Source organism: Glycine soja, chromosome 10 (genome assembly GCF_004193775.1).
Source record: "Glycine soja cultivar W05 chromosome 10, ASM419377v2, whole genome shotgun sequence".
In the NCBI taxonomy this organism is placed as follows: domain Eukaryota; kingdom Viridiplantae; phylum Streptophyta; class Magnoliopsida; order Fabales; family Fabaceae; genus Glycine; species Glycine soja.
In genome coordinates, this window is record NC_041011.1 from 6,584,986 (window position 1) to 6,603,523 (window position 18,538).

The window sequence follows — 18,538 nt, forward strand, 5'->3', positions numbered from 1 at the left end:
CTAGCCCACATCACTAATTTTTTTCTAAGTCTCCAACATTGATATTTTTTCTTCTAAATACTATCATATCTTTGTGCAAAGCTAATTCCTAACTCAGAAATCTATGCTATTGGGTTTTTCATTAATATAAATACATTTTTCAATCCAAGATGCAATATGTTCATCTTTCCTCTTCCTCATATTTGTCAATATATGGTTAGAGAACATAAACCAAAGCATCATAGTTTGAGTCATCTCTTAGTGAGAGTTGACTAACATAATGTGTATGATAAACAATGCTATGGTAAAACTTGTTCATATTTGTTAGAAGTTATGATAATAAACCAAGACTACCCCAACTATAAATTATTTTTATATAATATCATAAGTGGTCGTTTGAGAATCAATGCAAGACGCATAGATTTGTCTATGCACTTTTTGTAAAATATTCCAAAACAATTCTTGTTTTTTGAATGATGTTTACACATGTAACGAAATCAATCATTTTTTACTATATGATTTCATAATTAGAAAAATATATAATTTTTTAAGCATAATTCATAATTTCTCAAACTTTCAATTATTGTGTTTGCAGTTTTTATGACAATACAAAGAGATGTCTTATGCAACATCATGAACATTTTTTTATTTGCTTTCCTAGTTCTCAAAACATATAGTAAAAAATGGTTGATTTTATTATACATGTAGGCATCATTCAAAAAATAATAACTATTATGGAATGCCTACATCACTTTTACAAAGAGTGCATAGAAAAATCAACGCATCTTAGGTTAGCCCTCAAACTGTCACAGATATATAGTTGGGATAGTCTTGATTTATTAAGATAAATTCTAACAAATTAGAACTGGTTTTACTGAAGTAACAACAAATGTCTTATTTGAGGTACACATTGTGTTAGGCGACGATCAATGAGAGAAGACCTAAATTATGATGTTTTAATTTTTGCTCTCTAACTAGATATTGACAAGTAGGAGGAAGAGGAAAGATGAACATATTGCTTCTTGGATTGAAAAATGTATTTATATGAATAAAACTCATGAACATGGTTTTTTGACTTAGGAATTGGATTTGCATGAAGATGTGCTAGTTTTTAGAAGAATGAGTAAATGTTAGTTTAATTATTGACATGAGATTAATGTTGAAGACATAGACCAAAAAATAATGACATGGGATAGTTTAAGAATTAGCGTAAGGTGTTGAATAATAGTAGTATATAGTGAATGATAGTAAAACTTTATTTTTTTTATATCCAACAATGTACAATATAACTAGAGGATAATCTAGAATAATATTTCTAGATCTCTCAAGATCATACTTTTTTTCACTAGCTATGTCTAGACTTTCCTTTATTATTATGGACATTCCAAATTTTTAAGAAATTACCAATAATTAAAAATAATCTTTTATCAAAATTCAAACAATTTAATATAAATATAATTTATAATTTATATATTTAAAATTAATTATTTATTATGAATTTTAATTATTGTATAATTTAAATATTAAAATTTATTTATTTATTATTTGAATTTTAATTGTATAAAAAAGTACTATGTATATTATATAACTAAAATACTAATCTTTTTTGTAAGTGCACTCACCCCACAATTTAAAATTTCTAAATCCGTCACGGGATGCAATCTTCCTCCAATGATGAAATGTTATATAGAATCCACAAATAACACACACACACACACATATATCAAACAAAATTGAAGAAAAAGGTTACAAAATAAAAAAAGTGAAAAAAAATCTCATTTACATTATATTTATTTGAAAAATGATAAAATTAACCTTCAACATCAAAATATGAATTTGAAGAGAGAAATGTGAAACTATAAAATTTGTTTTTTAATATCTTTAAATTATATTCAGCTTGAATATAATGTGTTCGCAAAACATGATGAGAAGGGAAGTCAAGCCATAAAACAACTATATAATGCTTTTAAATTGAAGAATAATATATACAAAAAAATTAAATTACCCTCATATTGGTTATGCTTTTGAACTTATGTTGATGTGATTGACTTGGGTGCGAATCAAATTGAACCGGCATAGCTCATTGACTTAGCTTAGAGTTGAACCGCTAGAAATGGCTTTAAACCAACATAAATTAGTTATGATAAGAACAATATCAAGCCCAAGAAGAAGAAAAACTAGAGAACAAAAAAAAACTATGAAGAATATGGGTGAAGCTAAAAAAACCCTTTTATGGCCAAAGGAACATTGTTGTGTTGTGATTTTATACTAATGTTATAGTGCGAAGGCTCTGTACTAACTTTGTTGTGCATAAAAGGGATTCAAAGATTTAGGGATAGGAAATGGGCTTATTGGACTTACAATAAGGGATGGGCTTACATTGAGTTATATGTAAGGGAGTTGCTTTGGGCACCTACAAAATTAATGGTACACCCAACAAATTATGTGAAGTGACAAAAATACCCTTCACTTAATTTTTAAAAGCTTAAATGTTTCCTTTGCTTGCTACAGTACTATCTGTGTCTTCTTCTCCCTCTGTTTGCATATCTTCATTGTCGCACCTTTGCTGCTGCCATTCGTGCCACCAGTGACTGCCACCGTAGTCGTCATCTGGTTCTCCATCATCTCAATTAGTCTTTCTTCCTCTCCGTCAGATTTATTGTGCATGCATGGTTGGGGGATTGGGGATCTGTATAAGCCATATGAATTGTCAATTTGTATAAGGAATACGGATTACCAATCCGTATGCCTTATACGGATTGTTATTCCATATACTTATTTTTTATTTTAATTTATTAAGTAATAAATTAATAATAAATTAATGTAATAATTTAGTTTAAGTAATATTTATTTAATAAATATATATTGTTGTGTATTTAAAATATGTATTTATTTAATTTATTATATTTGTTTTTGTAAGTTGGTTTTTAATAATGAATTAATTCAATAAATAATGATTGTATGTTTTTTGTTTAAGAAATTAAATTATATTTGAAATTTGAAATAATTATTTGTAAGATGTTTAAATATGATTGATTCAAAATTTTTATAAGTATATATTGTACAAATTAGTGTAACAAGAAAATGTATATATGTAAATGACAATTTTTTTAATGATGTAGTCATATAAGTATTTTGACACTAATCGTAATAAATTTTTATATAAATAGTATTGGGTAGCATAAAAAAATACTCATTTATTGGAAATTTAAAAATTTATGGTAAGATTTTTATAATATATTTAAGTGTACAACAATTAGTGATGTGCAATCTAATTTTTTTTTTTAAAAAAAATTTGTGTATTGGTTTATGAATGTATAAAAGTATTAAAAAAGTTAAATAAAAAATTAGTAAATATATATTTATGAAAGTGAACTATTATTTGAACGATGTCATTAATTGTTAATGATGCTTTTAATGTGCAGATTATGGTTGAAACTAGAGGTTTGGATCAAGCTTTAGATAGGGTTATAGGAAGAGCCTTAGGGAGAGATGTAAGTCGTGATACCAATAAAGGCCCTTAGCAGCGAAGGCCACAACATCTGCACACAGCAACAGGAAGTTGCACCTATTGTTGAGGATGTTTAGCATGTGGAGCATGCAGATGATAAGGTCCATGAACAGCCTGAAGAAGCGGTTGTTGATGATGTAGTTCCTGATGCCAAGGGTTTTCTAGGCGGGTCCCACGACACATCAGTGTTGATGGACTATGTTTATCATCTGGCACCGACTGTTTGGAATTGAGAGATATTTATATTTTTAAATAAATCATATTTTCGTAAGTATTTGTTATTATTGTTGAAATGATTTAAATTATGATTTTCAGGAACGTCCTGAGCTGAAATTATCCTCCCATGGAAAGAAAGTTGAGAAATTTGGCAGGCCTGCTCTAGAGATTGAAGGCTTAGTGACTGGCAAAAGATTAATTCCTCTAATCACATGTTTGTTGGACACTGGTGATCAAGGACTTATGTCTGCTTTTGTGGAGAGGTGACATAAGGAAACTATTAGTTTCCATCTGCCAATAGGAGAGGTGACAATCACCTTGGATGATGTGGCATCGTTGCTGAATCTGCCTATTATAGGCGTGTTCCATAGCTTTGAGCCTCTTCATGTGGGTGATGTCATCTTCCTCTTAGTCAAATTGCTTGAAGTGAGTTCTAAAGAGGCAAGAGCTGAGACAGTACAATGCCATGGGGCATATGTTCGACTATCCTGACTACAAGACATATATCAGTGCAAATGTGACGCATCATAGTGGACTGTAGCAACTTGAGCATATTTTTTGCATCTGGTAGGTTGTATACTGCTAACAAGAGTGCGACACACGTTCATGTGGTATTCTTGGATGCATTTTTCGTGACCTGACATAGAGCGGAAGCTATGCATGGGGAGCCGCTGAACTGGTGCATATGTATGAGAATTTGAATGATGCGTTAAAGAGCATTGCTAGACAACTTGCATGATATATCACACTTTTACATGTAATTTTATTTTATTTTTTAAATTCATTTTTAGTTGTTTACTTTTATATTGAGAATTGTTTTGAATTTATTTGTTTTTAAAATATGTGCAGTGTTGGATCTATAAGGACTTTCCTTCTGTTGCTTCTTCTATTGCTATTGAGGATTATGATGAGAGGAAACCACATGCTTGACATTGGAAGTCTGGGAAGACATTACTAGTGTCGATGTATTGTAAGCATTTGAATAGATTGACGTCTGATTTTGTGTGCTGGATTTCGTATGATGACCACCGTGCATTCAAAGAGTTTGAGGTTATCTCTTTGTTTTTCAGACATATCAGATGATGTCCATCTATTGTCATACACTGATCGAAGAGAGCTGTACGAGAGTTTGGGTATGTGCAGACCATTCCTCCACACTTTGTTGTTCCTTCTCTATGTATTGAAGACATTGATGATAGATGGATTCAATTTTCTAAATACATTGCACCAGTGGGTCAGATATGTGTAGCATCTGGACAGTGTTCAACAGACTACATGGAGTAGTTCTACATGATATCTCATCCCTTCATGAGTCCAACACAGCCTAGGGATCCTCTTAGACATCCGCCTATGGTGCACGATGACACATTTATTGAACCAAATGTTACTCAGCACCTGGTGGCAGCAACGACTATGGATGAAGCACCTGAAGATGCACATGCTGAAGTAGAGCAACCTCGACATGCAGTGGTAAAATATATTTTCAATTGTGATTGTTACTCATTTTATCTGAACATGCATTAACCCTAAACTTTTTTCTTTTTTCTTTTTAATGTCCTGGGAGGCTTGCCAAGCAATAGCTGATGTTGGACCTTGTGGCCTCAATAATCTTAAGAGGGATAGGCTTAGAATGCAGAAGAAGCAGCAACAATCAATTTAATAATGTTCTTTAAACATGCAAGGCAAAATTGATTGCAATAACATAAATGAGATAAGGGAAGAGAGAATGCAAACACAGTTTTATACTAGTTCGGCCACAACCCGTGCCTACGTCCAGTACTCAAGCAACCCACTTGAGATTTTCACTATCTTTGTAAAATCCTTTACAACTTCTGAACCACACAGGGACAACCCATCCCTTGTGTTCAGGAATCCTTACAACTCAAGAGACCCTCGGTCCCTTAATTAATTTCATTGAGTAAGAAGAATGGAAGAAGAATTCTCTCTTAAGAGAAGAATATTACAATGAAGATCCATGGATGAACTCTTAATGGATTTGCAAGTGTTTGCCCAAGAGTTCTTGAGAGAGCATTTGACAATGAAGTTCTCTTGGAATCTCTCTCATTTTCTTTTGAGAGGATAAGACATTTTGGACCAGCAAAAAACTCTCTCTATCTTTTGAGAGGATAAAACATTTTGGCCAAACAAAACTCTCTCTTAAAATTCGTGCCCAAGTCACCTATTTATATGCCTTTGATGGCCATTCACAAATCCATTGAAAAGATGTGACTATTGGCAGATTTTCTGAAAACTCTCCACTAGTAATCGATTACAATGTTTGTGTAATCGATTACACAGTTATAATTTGAAGGGTTATGACTTTTGAATTTGAATTTCCAAAGTTCCGTTGCTAGTAATTGATTACAAACATATGGTAATCGATTAAATGTTCAAAATTCAAATTCAAAACCCTTTTCAACAGCTCTTTCTCAACCCTGTCTTTTGGTAATCGATTACATTGCCTGGTAATTGATTACCAGAGCCTTGAATGTCTTGAAAGCACTTTGTTTCAATGGCAAGGCTTGATCTTGAGTTAATCTTGAAGCAAGGATTTGCTTGTTGAAGCAATCTTGTATTAATCTTGAAGCAAATGAGCCTTGTTTGATTCTTCTTTTGACATCATCAAAATCATGTATACATACATTTACAGCTGAAAGGCTGAAAAGGTTGCTAAACCTAAGGATAGTGACTGAAGGAACATAAGCATACACTGTCATCGAAGAATGCCTTAGGATCACAAGAGTTATGGCTATGCGACAGAATATATACGTTCGATCAAGACGAAGGCGATGTATGGAAGACACATGAAGACTTTTACGATTTTTTAGGTTTAGTATCAATTATGTATGCAATATGACTGAACAATGTTTATTATTTAATATTATTTGATAATCTTTTTAATTATTTTTGTTTAAATTGTATGTGAATTTAAAAGTAATGACCACTCCACATTATTATGTTAAACCTTTAATAACCCTAATTAGTCAAACTACCCTAATTTTTCAAGTAACACTAAACCCTAAGTACTGAATTAACCCTAATTTCATACATGTTAGTTGTTGTGTTTTCTAAGTGCATCACCTTATTCATTCATGCTTTAACAATCTTTCTTTGTTGGGAATCAACCATGTTTGGTTGACATAGTCAACAAACATTGGCCATGGTGAGCAAGAAATTTCAAACTTCTTAAAGCACTCATCGAACTTTTGCTTAAAAGGACAATCCACCAAACTCCCCCAGGCTTCCATGACATAATCCCATACATTTTTTTGACCAACCAGGGTTTTACACTTTGCCTTGACATTCTTATCAATCTGAAACCAATATAACAAATTGGTTGCCTCAAGGAATACAGTTTTCACTGCATTCATCAATGTTAGATCTTTGTCGGTGACAATAACTCCATGGAGTGCAACACGTCTGAGGAAAAAACCTTGAAACCATTGTAGAGTCTAACCAACATTATTTAGATGTTCTCCCTCCAAATAAGCAAAAACAGTAGAGAATGTCATCCTTGTTGGCGTCACACCAACAATATCAAGTAACGACAACTTGTACCTGTTTGTTTTGTAGGTATTATCCATCAAAAATACCAAATTACAAGCATTGGTTAACTTCATTGCATAAGGATAACTCCAAAATATGTCACATACAACATCTTCATCCTACAATCAATGCTAATGAATATACTGATCCCGTTTAAGAAGCTTCGTTTGTTGTTGCATTTTAGTATTACTGCCTCTTATGAAAGAATAGTAAGAATTTCTTGCATTGTATATTTGCTTGATTGTTGTATGACTATTGACATTGTGCTCCTTCAACATTAGAAGAATATTTCTTGGTTTCCCCATTGACTTTGTCATATCAGCCATAATGATCTTCTCATCCTTAGTCAATCGACCAGCATATGGATGTCCAACTAATGACTTGGCCAATTCATGATTGTGACTCCCACAAATTAAATTCATCATCCATCCTTCACCTCCCACAATTGGTTTTGCACGCAACTTAAAGTGACACCCACATTTTCTACCGCCAGTAACTGTTCTTATCAAAATTTTCTTATTTTCCTTATACTGACCACTCATTTCACAACCAATTAAAATAAATAAAGTCCTTCCTCTAATATCATTATTTATGTCTGACCTCATAATCAACGTCGCAAAACCAATTGCATAAGCAACAGATCAAGCCCAATGCAGAACATCATCATGGGTAGCAAACACGTACAATGCAATCCATACAACTTTAGTCTTCAAGGGACATTCATATAATTACTTTAATAACAATAAATCATATTAATACCTGGAAGTATTGAACGCATCAGAACAATCAACATGTTCTTCATTCACACCAGTTTCGTCTTCATTTGTTTTATATTGTCATACATCCACTGATCTTCGTCCATCTTAACAAAATATTGAAAAATTTCAATGACAAACAAAAAAACCCTAACCACACCATAATTATACTATCATATAATTTTCTCATTTTTACTGCATTTATTAATATAATACATTAAATTAAAAACAAAAAAAAAATTGTGTATAAATTCTTTTCACATTAGTATCACTTTCAAACTATACAAACTACAAATTTTGAATGAATATTGAAACTATATTTATTTAAAAGTTTTTTAATTAACAATTCTAATTTTATCTAATTAAAAAATAAAACAAATATATAAAAATAACAAAAAAAATTTAAAAAGAACTTATGAATTTGCAATCCGTAAGCTTCTTATAGATTGGTAATCCGTAAGAAGTTTACGGATTGTCAATCCGTATGCTTCTTATGAATTGGCAATCCATAAGTTTCTTAAGGATTACCAATCCGTAAGTTATGTAAAGTTTACGGATTATCAATGCGTAAGTATTACGCAAAAAATAAATCAAATCAACAACTTACCTCTGGTGTTAATGGCAAAACCAACCACCGACGAAACCATCACTTGCTGACGAATCACTATAAACAACGCACCTCCACAAAGAGGACACAACAACAAGCGAACAACTCTTACGAAAGATCTCTCACAAGAACGACGGTGAAGGAAATAAAAAATGTTGTGTGAATAAGGAAAGCACAGAACAAGTAGTTATAAGGGAGGGGTACTATTGGGATTTAGAAATTTTGCTGGTAGTGTTAGTGCCCAAAGAAAAACTCTATATGTAATTTAAAATACTATAAAAAGGACTTTGTCTTTTTTGGAGGATAAACATAGAAATAGGCACAACAAACAACAACATTCAAGCATCATATCGCATGAGATATTTCAAAACACACATAAATGGTTCATGCAATTCAACCAATGCCTCATTGGTTTAACCAAATGACCCATCAATTGAGTATCCCAACTAAATCGATGATCGATTTGATTTTGATAACATTGGGTAAGAGTTGGTTTGAAGAACCTAATTGAAGAGATGTGGGAGTAGAAGACACAAGTGAGAGAGGACGAAATTGTCATATAAGATAAAGGAAGATGAAGAGATAACAAATGGAATTAAAAATGAAAAAATGAATAGTGAGGACTATCCCTGAGAATGCCTTAAATACAAATTAATAATGAAGAAAAAAATTATAATTAATTACAAATATAAGTTATCTTTTAAACATTAATAGAATTAGTTATGAAATAAATTACTCTTTTTTATTGAGAAATTGTTTTACTAGTTGTCTTTTTGTAAGCAACTATCTTTCTTGGTTGTCTTTTAAATTTGTGTTCCTCAAGTATATTGTTCTATAATACATTTTTTTAAGTTTTTGTTTATGATACAAAGTTCTTATGTAGTGTTCTCTTCTGCATATTGCATATTTGAGATAGAAAGTTATCTTAACACTAAAATTTGTTGAGAGGCAAAGTAGTTTGTACACAAAACTCGAGTCTTATACTTATGTTAGGAGTGTGCACATTGCTCGAATACCTTTTTTTTTTTTTTATATATAGAAGGAATACCTTTTCTAATATAAGCACATATATGTAAAAAAAAAAAAAATTGATACAAGGCAACCATGTTATTTTAATGCCTCTAATTTTAACCTATAGTTAGTTACTTTTTCTGCTACTCTTGATCATTTTTTAATCAATAGTATTAAGATTGCATCAAGATATGAACAACACAAAGTCCATCGTGCAGGTAGTGTTTTTGACTATTCTAAATGGAGGGATTTAAGAGTTGGAAACATACTGAAGGTGGATAAAGATTATTTTTGTTGTTAATCTCATCACTTTCACCAAGTTATGGATTTATGATGATACAGTTTGCTATGTTCAAACCATGAATCTTGAAGGAGAGACAATCTTAAACGGAAACAAGCACCAAAAGGAACTTCGAAGATGCAACAAAGCCCAAGCTTCCAAAATTCTATGGTTGTCATCAAATGTAACGTCTTACTGCAAGTTTGCATACATTTGTAGGCAATTTGGAATTTGATGACCAGCAATATCTTCTTGAACCTAGAGCTGGACAAACAGACTTTGACACACGCACCACCCACAAAACTACAACCCGCACAGACACTAATATTCTGGACCCATTTAAATTGCAGACTTTTTAGCTCATCCCACTTAACCCACAGGTTAAACAGCTTTATCGCAGGTCGCCACAGGCTTTTTATGTTTTAATATAAAAGTAATAATATTAATAAATAAGAAGCTTAAACAAAGTAAAATAAAAATTTTAAAAAGTATAAAATATATAACGAAAAATAGAGTATAAGAGATAAAAACACATAGTATTACAATTTTCAAAATTGTATAAATAAAACAACTCAAAATTATAAGTATATATATATATATATATATATATTTTTTTTTTTTTTAACTTTTGTTAACATAACTTGTATGCGAGTGTTGCTAGAAATCAAAATCAAGTTTGGGAACAAAAAGGTTAGCCAATGCTTCGAATGATCGAAAAACAAATGCAAAATATGAGCAAATGCACTCCATCTCCTCAGTTAGACAAGACAAACTCACAACCAAACACAAACCATCTCACAAAGACATTGCAAAAGATGATTAGCTTAAGAATATAAAACTGATGGCTAAATCCATTCAATAACAAGGTACCTTCACAAGCTCCAAACAAAGGTTTAATAAAACAGTAAAATAGTACAGATTCAAAACAACACTATTTTAAATGTAGCAAAAAATGGGAACCAAAGTAAAGGCTCAGCGTTTCCCGCCTCCACCACCAAGTTTGGGACCTTTGGGCATGGCACCCTTCGAAACATTTCCTTTCCCTTGTGATTTTTGGGACTTGGCAAACTCTGCTTTCTTAGCCTTCTTCTCATCCTTTGTTTTCTTGTTCCTCTCCTTAATTTCACTGCATCACATCGTAGATTCAGATACATATATTTGAAAGCAAAAAGAGCAGTTAAAATTGAGGCTCCGAATGATGATTATAGTAAATATATATCTATACACACAAAATGCTAGAAATGTTGAAGGGAATTAAAAAGGAGAAATTAAGCCCCTATAGTGAGAGATACACTTGGAGGATCAGAAAACAAATGGCTGAGATCCTAACAACTTTAAAGCTTGTTATAGATGTGTATGTAAATTCTCGGCCAATTATTTTCTTATTAATAATTATAACTGTACTTTATCCTCCAATGTAAGAGCCGAATCCAAACAGAGTATGCAGAGACAAAAAACAAAAACACACCGAAGGGCAGCTTCCCTATTTGCATCTCGAACTTCTGGCTTCTCAGCTCTCTTTTTCTGGATAACTTCCAAAGTGGCACCGACAATGGACCTGGAGTAAGGCTTTTTGGCAGCACGTCTTCTTTTCTTCACAGCTTCTTGAGCAATGTCCTACACAACACATGAACACAAACAATCAATTAAAATGCAAGCAAACAATGCAGAATTACTTGTAGCAAAGTCACCTGTTTATATGAGGAATAACCAAGTAGAACGCAAAATCATATGGGCAAATTCATTTCATGTAGGAGACAACAATATTTTCACTTTCTAACCAGAATCATTGATGCCAATGTTAATTCTGATTTAACAAGTTCAGGATGCCTATATGTGTTGTTTCATCTTTAAAAACATTTCAATTAAATAATCACCTTCTTGTGTTGCTTTCTGTACATTGCAGTCCAGGTGAGCTTTGATGGCTTCAACCTGTTGTGGAAATACCTCTTACATTTCGAGTTAGCAAACAGGAAAACCTGTATATTCAACAAACAAATCCCCTATATCAGTATAATAACTAGTAAAAAACGATCAAAATTGATGATGATTTTGTCAAAGTACACAGAACATCCATATCAAAATAACACAATACATCAACCCAAAATTCAATGAGAAACATATTATGTCACCTGAGAATCACCACGAACAAATCTGATGCCTTTCCCTGGGTAGATCTTGGCACCGCTGAATCGGCATAGTTCGGTTCTGATACAGGAATATCAAATATTAATAAGAAAAATGATTATTCATTTTATCAAACATAATGCTGAAGACACTGATTTGGTTTAGCAAATCTAATTTTTCAGCAATCCACAAGTATTTGCGTCTGATACATTTCTCAAAAAAGCTGATTAAAACGAAAAACACGTTCTCCAACGCGTTTTAAAAACCTAATTATGTCTCTATGTCTCCAAATTAGGTCAAAATTTCAGAAACTGCGTTGATGCGGAAATGAAATCACGTTATTAAGCAGCATATGTAAATCTTTGGAATTACTTTCCTGCGCATCGGAAAATGTTGAATGCAATTCAATTTAGATATCATTATGCTATAGAACGCAACTACAATCACACAACAATATACCAATTTACAAAACGGGAAACATAAATAACATAACCATTCCACAGAACAAACAGCATAAGGCAAATCGATTTTCGAGTTTAGATGAGCTTAGGAATCACAGATCCTACAAAAAGAGTTGATGGAAGAAGAAGAAAGTGCCATGAATACGTACTTGAGAACCATGGCTGCTGCTGCTGAAGGTGTGTCTCCTCGGTGTAAACCCTAAAAACCTAATTTTCTTTGATGCCTGCTACCTATATAGAACAGCGTAAATGTAATCCTGGGCCGGGCCCAAAGACATTTGTTTGGGCTTAACGTAAACAGCGTAGCCCATTAGAATCTGGAATGAGTCCATGTGAGCTGCAAGAACAGAACACGGGTAAAAAATAAATGTTTTTAGGAAGTAAAAATGAACAAATTTAAGAAAGACGCAGCACAGAACACTACACAACAATCCCTCTGCGTAAAATTATAATTTTTCTTAATAATCATTCACATAAGTAGAATTTAATTTATATATACTGTACATGTAAAAAAATTCTATACAAACATCTGATAAATTTTTACTGCATTGTACTAATATGATTTGACAATAGAACGAATTCCTGTTAAATATCTATGTAGTAAGAACAAATATTTTATAATTAGATTTTGTATAAAATATACTATTTCTTCTAAAAAATTAAACTCTATTTTGAATAAAATTTAAGGTAAATACTATTTTGGTAGCTGAAAGTTAGGAGGTAATGATAAATTAGATAAAAAAAATTAAATTTAATTTTTTTGAATGCACAAAAGTCTGACAAATTAATCCTAATATTAAACTTGTGAAATCATTTTTATTAAATTTAGTTGGAATGTTATTAAATGGTAAGGTACAAACATCAATTTGTTCATAAATTATATTTTGAAATACCAATTTGACAATAAATTAAATTAAAAAATTTAGAAATTAATTTGTTATTAAATTATTCATATAATTAATCTGTCTTTTTTTTTTCCAGATTCGAAACAACATTTAAATTTTTTATCTTTTAAAAATCAACTTATCACCACTCACACTTTTAGGGATCAAATGATTATTTACCTTTAAAGTTTAAATACTTGATAATATTATGTAACAGCGAGAGTATTTTGCAAAGTTTTTTTTAAAAAAAAAACTGAAATCTTGAATGAAATAAGACAATTGTTTTGCAGTTTCTTGATTATAATTCTCCAGGAAAGTTTTTTTCTTTTCTTTTATTAAGTTAACTAACTAAAATGGCATGTCTCGTTTCCATCCGAACAAGGCAACAAATTAGGGGCAAAGAAGGAAAAGAAAACAGTATTATTGAAAAGCGATTTGCCATGAAACAAGTTGTTAAGGTTAAAGTTGTTCTTTGTTTTAACGACAACTAAAAAAATGAAGACGATAATAGAACGCTGTGTCTCTGCAAGTGCCACACGTATCTGTGCTCCTCTGTCTTACACAAAGTATCCATGTAATAACATTAACATGTTTGCAACTTGTTCAGCATCATCATCCTCAACAACAAGAAGACCTTTATCTCTTTCTCTCATCTCCACCACTTTCTCTGCATTCATTTTCTCACTTCCTCCCCCAGCTCCTTCCTCTTCTTCTCCCTTTCCTTCTTCAAAGTTCCCCGTATCAAAGTTCTTTGAGATCCCCAATTCTGGTGGAGTTAAGGCTTTGGAACTTCTTGATGGTTCAGGTGAAGTTCCCTCAGATGGGGACCAGGTATTTCTCCTCTTGATACTAACACTCCCCTCCATTATATGCAATACTTATTCTCATCGAATGTTGTATGATATATGAATTTAATTCGAACATACTAATATTGTAAATTTTTAAAGTTTCATTTAAGTATAGTTTGCTATATATGGTAATTAAAGATTTTTTTTATTGTTTTTCATAAATTGTGAAAAGGGAGGAGAGATCTTATTGTCAATTAATTTTTTTAATGAAGATTAATTATTAATAAAATAGGTATATAGTCCATACTAATAAATGGGAATAAAAAAATATGATAAGATGTTGATTTTTTTTATATATATACATTGATTTCTAAAATAATTATTTTAAGAGTCTTGTACATAAGGTGATTTCTAATTATTCAAAATATATCATATGTAACCACTAGGGTCGGTCTAATAATGAGAATTTGGGATAATATCATGAGGTCCTAAGTCTTGTATATGTTTATTATTTTATATGGCTGATTTTATGACACGATGGATTTGTTTTGTTGGTAGTGTATGGTGATTTCATTAATTTTTAGGATTATATTTATAGAACGATTCAACATTTCAACGCATGAAAATGTAAATCTTTTCATTTATTTTATTCGTTGTGACTAGGTTGGTATTGTAAATATGTTGTTCTTATTTTGAAGGTTGCAATTCACTACTATGGCAGGCTGGCAGCTAAACAAGGATGGCGCTTTGACTCAACCTATGACCACAAAGATAACAATGGTGATCCCAATCCGTTTGTCTTTGTCCTTGGCTCTGGCAAGGTATGGAAGGGAGAAAACTTGACAGAAAATAATTTCAGTACAAATTTCAAAATGGGTTTTGCTATCATTATTTTAATGCAGATTCAAGTTTTATCTGTCATTCTGTTTGTGCACTTGTGTAAAGGAAAATATTTCTGCTCTTAAATTTTGGTCACGGTCATGGTTTCATTGTGCTCATTGATATTATTAGAAATTATAGACAAACGTGGCTGATGTAGCAACAGCTACGGTAGCAGAAATCCAAGAAACCTTGATGTTGAGGCCAAAATGGCGGTCGCGGCCAGCTTTTTAAGACTTTGATTATTTGTGACCTTTATGTTTTGTGAAACTGCCACCCAAGTTTTTTGTAGATGGATTGTCAAAATGTAGGACTTCGATCTATATTAATCTTTTTTGAAAATTGTTATTAAATTATTTCCTATGTATATATGTCATATTCAGAAGAGTTGAATCATATCAGAATCAATGTCTAGGTTATTGCTGGAATTGATGTGGCAGTGAGATCGATGAAAGTAGGAGGTATTCGTAGAGTTATCATACCTCCATCACTTGGGTATCAAAACACATCACAAGAGCCCATCCCACCAAATGTAAGAAGCTTTTTCTTCTCCAGACTTATTGCATGTTTGTGCTTTTATACAATAGGAGGTATTCGTAGAGTCATCATACCCCTATCACTTTCGCTTCACACTCTTCTGCTTTTTTTATCTGCAAATATTAGTTATTAGTATTGTTAACTTTTGTTAATAGGAATATTTGAACTCACCACATCTCTCCCCTTCCCGTCTCCCTTCACCACTAGATTAACCTTATATCTCTTCTTCACACTCATTGTTGTTGGACCAAGGTTTGCACTTTGCAGAGAAAACTAGTAAAACTCTATGTCCTAATATTTCTTTGTAATTGCCTGATGATACCATGTTTTCCATACCCCCTTGAAGAATGTAAGCACTAAAAAGTAAAATAAAAAACACCTCCCAGAAACATGTAGGACACACAATGTGTCACATGGCTGTCAGAGTTATAGAAGAAAAACATAAACAACAGAAAAAGGGACACTAGAATGATATTAAAAGGAGTTTATCTAACACAACTTATGGAATGTACCATATGGTACATATGTCATGTTATATCTTGTGATTATTTTTCCTTACATTGGCAAGTTATACATTGTAATTAAATGGAAGTAATTACTAGTTGCTTTAAAGAAATGTAAATCTTACCCCATTTGGTAGAAATTGTGATCGACTTTTCTTTTCTCCCTTTTTGTATGATGAACAATTAAATTGGATATTATATTTTGAATCTCTTTTGTTCTTATAGTAATAAGTTTTGTGGTGTTCCTTCATCCTTCCTCCAAAAAAAAACAGTTCTTTGACAGGCAGAGACTATTCACTACCATTTTTAATCCAACTCGCCTTGCTAATGGAGAAGGCTCCACTTTAGGGACACTTATATTTGACATTGAACTGGTTAGCGTGAGACATCTGTGAAGTCATCAAATTTGATCCAGCAAATAGAGTAAGAGTCTTTTTGGGGTGAAGGTGGGGAGGGGGGGGGGGGGGGGGGGGGGGGGGTGTGGGGTGGGCGCGTGTGTGTCAATTAGTAACAGTTTAGCATTTATCTGTTTGTAAATTGCAGGTATATATTGTTCATGAATCACCATGCATGATCTTGATTGTGCAATGCTAAGATCAGTTTTTTTATCTCTTCCAATGATAAGAGTAAAAGCTAACCGCCATATTGTTCGATTTTTGCATTACCATATTGGTTTTGTTTTGGTCTATTATAGTTTGTGAAGTTATATCATGAGGTCTGCTTGGTAACTAGTTTTGAAGTGATGGACCACTTAATATTCCCTCAAACTCCTGAATCTTTTTTTGGTAGACAAACTCCTCAGTCAATGAATTACTGTTTGGGTAATACTTCATGAGAGTGAAAATGGAAAAAAAAAAAAAGGCGGAAAATTGAATGGTGAAAATGAGATGTTATACTTAAACTTAGTGCATGTTTCGTTTGAATTAAATGACATGATTATTAACGTCAAATCATATGAAGCAGCTATTCATAGTTTTCATGTTTTTTGAGACAATTACGCGAAAATACAAGTATACATGCGTCCCTTAAGCCAATCCAAACACGCTGTTACATGATGATGACCAACCTTGTCAAATTCACATATATGGCTATGGTGATGGCTGTTTTGGGAGATGTTGTCTCTTTTATAAGACTGACATGCAGCAGTTGAAAAAGGGTGGAAGGCAAGGTTTTATGAAAGGGCTCTCAGGAATGCAATTTTGGTCACAACATCTAGGTTTCTAGGGTCTCCCCCACTGTAGTTATGACCACATTAATTTGTCTACAATTTCCTATGATTTCAAGGATCACAATGAAATTGCGACCACAATTTAAAACCTTGGGTGGAAGGAAGTCCTTTACCTTTTATAACTTGAACTTGATTTGATTTGTGAAAGTTGCATTTGACTTTAATGCTTTTAGTTGAATGGTTGCCAACTATTCCCATATGTGAATTTTGTAATCATTAAACATTGTAATGTGTTGATGCTTCTCAGAAACAACATGTTATGTATTTTAAATAAATGGAAGTCTTTATGGTCTGATTTGGTTTCTAAGTTGGTAATTAGAAGCTCTTCCCGCAAGTTGCAGAAGGTTGCTATGAGCCTATGATGTATCTGCAGTCTTCAATGCTCAATTAAATCAAGGCTATGCGAGAAAGCTCTAAGAATCACAATTGTGTGCGTACTTGGTAGTGAAGGTTATCATTAATTCTTACATAGCATTGCATGACATAGAATTTGCAGGTTTATTTGACTATTTGAGCAGTAGATTTTAATTGGATGGATTTTTATTAAAAAGTGGGAGTGCACTTAGTGAAAAAGAGGTTGCGTTTAACTATACCCAAGAAATTATCAAGGTCTGGGTGACATGGCAGCCCAGCCCATTTGTACCAGTCCTAGTGTGAGTAATTTTTATTTATTTTTTCGATACAAGGGAGGCGTAGAGGCCACTAACAACAGTAATTTTTATTTTATGAAATTGATTGATATGTTTGGTTGAAATTTTCGTAACAAACGGAAATAAAGCGAGTCGCCTGTGTGTAGGAATTATATTATATAATATTTTTTTGCTGATTTATATAATATTCTTATTCACAGATGATTATATCTTTTTTGGGCCTATATGAAAATTTTAAGGTCAATTTAATTTGTTAATTGGGAGTATCTAATGATGATTCTATTAAGATTCTGTTCTTTTGCCGCAAGATTCCAGTTTCCAAGTTATTTTTTCCCCAATGTCTTGATCAGAAATTGATTGAATTGAACGAAAATAAACTAATTATATTTTCATGGTTTAATTTTCTAATGAAAACAAAAATGATTAATTTATTTTGGATGACGTTTTCTCTTAAAAAAAAGCTCATATCTAAGTTACTACCTCTGTTTACTAGTTTGTATCATAGCATGGAATGGAGCGTTTGATGATGATGAATGATGATATATATCGACATCATATTATTTTTAGTTTATTTAT

The 18,538-nt window shown here is 32.2% G+C and overlaps 2 protein-coding genes across 3 annotated transcripts; one reads left to right on the plus strand and one right to left on the minus strand.

The window, feature by feature from the left end:
- Window positions 1-10,700: 10,700 nt before the first annotated feature.
- On the minus strand, window positions 10,701-12,744 carry LOC114369147 (60S ribosomal protein L24-like). Its single transcript, XM_028326331.1, has 5 exons — window positions 12,643-12,744; window positions 12,038-12,113; window positions 11,783-11,884; window positions 11,374-11,522; window positions 10,701-11,031 (listed from the first exon to the last, which is right to left on the minus strand). The coding sequence occupies exons 1-5, from the start codon at window positions 12,651-12,653 to the stop codon at window positions 10,878-10,880; spliced, it is 492 nt and encodes a 163-aa protein (XP_028182132.1). The 5' UTR covers window positions 12,654-12,744; the 3' UTR covers window positions 10,701-10,877.
- A 1,098-nt stretch (window positions 12,745-13,842) lies between these two features.
- LOC114370213 (peptidyl-prolyl cis-trans isomerase FKBP17-1, chloroplastic) lies at window positions 13,843-17,957 on the plus strand. 2 transcript variants are annotated; one of them, XM_028327506.1, is made up of 4 exons: window positions 13,843-14,208; window positions 14,864-14,986; window positions 15,460-15,576; window positions 17,654-17,957. In XM_028327506.1, the coding sequence occupies exons 1-4, from the start codon at window positions 13,873-13,875 to the stop codon at window positions 17,672-17,674; spliced, it is 597 nt and encodes a 198-aa protein (XP_028183307.1). In that variant the 5' UTR covers window positions 13,843-13,872; the 3' UTR covers window positions 17,675-17,957. The 2 variants fall into 2 exon arrangements, with proteins under 2 accessions (XP_028183307.1, XP_028183306.1); XM_028327505.1 differs by lacking the exon at window positions 17,654-17,957 and adding an exon at window positions 16,357-16,532 and having other exon boundaries at window positions 13,845-14,208.
- Window positions 17,958-18,538: the final 581 nt, after the last annotated feature.

Excerpts from the sequence above, each read along its gene's own strand:
- LOC114369147 (XM_028326331.1), bottom strand. Across the intron at positions 11,885-12,037 it reads TTGTTCGTGGTGATTCTCAG|GTTTTCCTGTTTGCTAACTC; the intron begins GTGACATAATAT and ends TTGAATATACAG. Across the intron at positions 11,523-11,782 it reads ACAGAAAGCAACACAAGAAG|GACATTGCTCAAGAAGCTGT; the intron begins GTGATTATTTAA and ends TGTGTTGTGTAG.
- LOC114370213 (XM_028327505.1), top strand. The coding sequence starts at position 13,873 with ATGAAGACGATAATAGAACGCTGTGTCTCTGCAAGTGCCACACGTATC. Across the intron at positions 14,987-15,459 it reads TTGTCCTTGGCTCTGGCAAG|GTTATTGCTGGAATTGATGT; the intron begins GTATGGAAGGGA and ends ATCAATGTCTAG. Across the intron at positions 15,577-16,356 it reads AAGAGCCCATCCCACCAAAT|TTCTTTGACAGGCAGAGACT; the intron begins GTAAGAAGCTTT and ends AAAAAAAAACAG.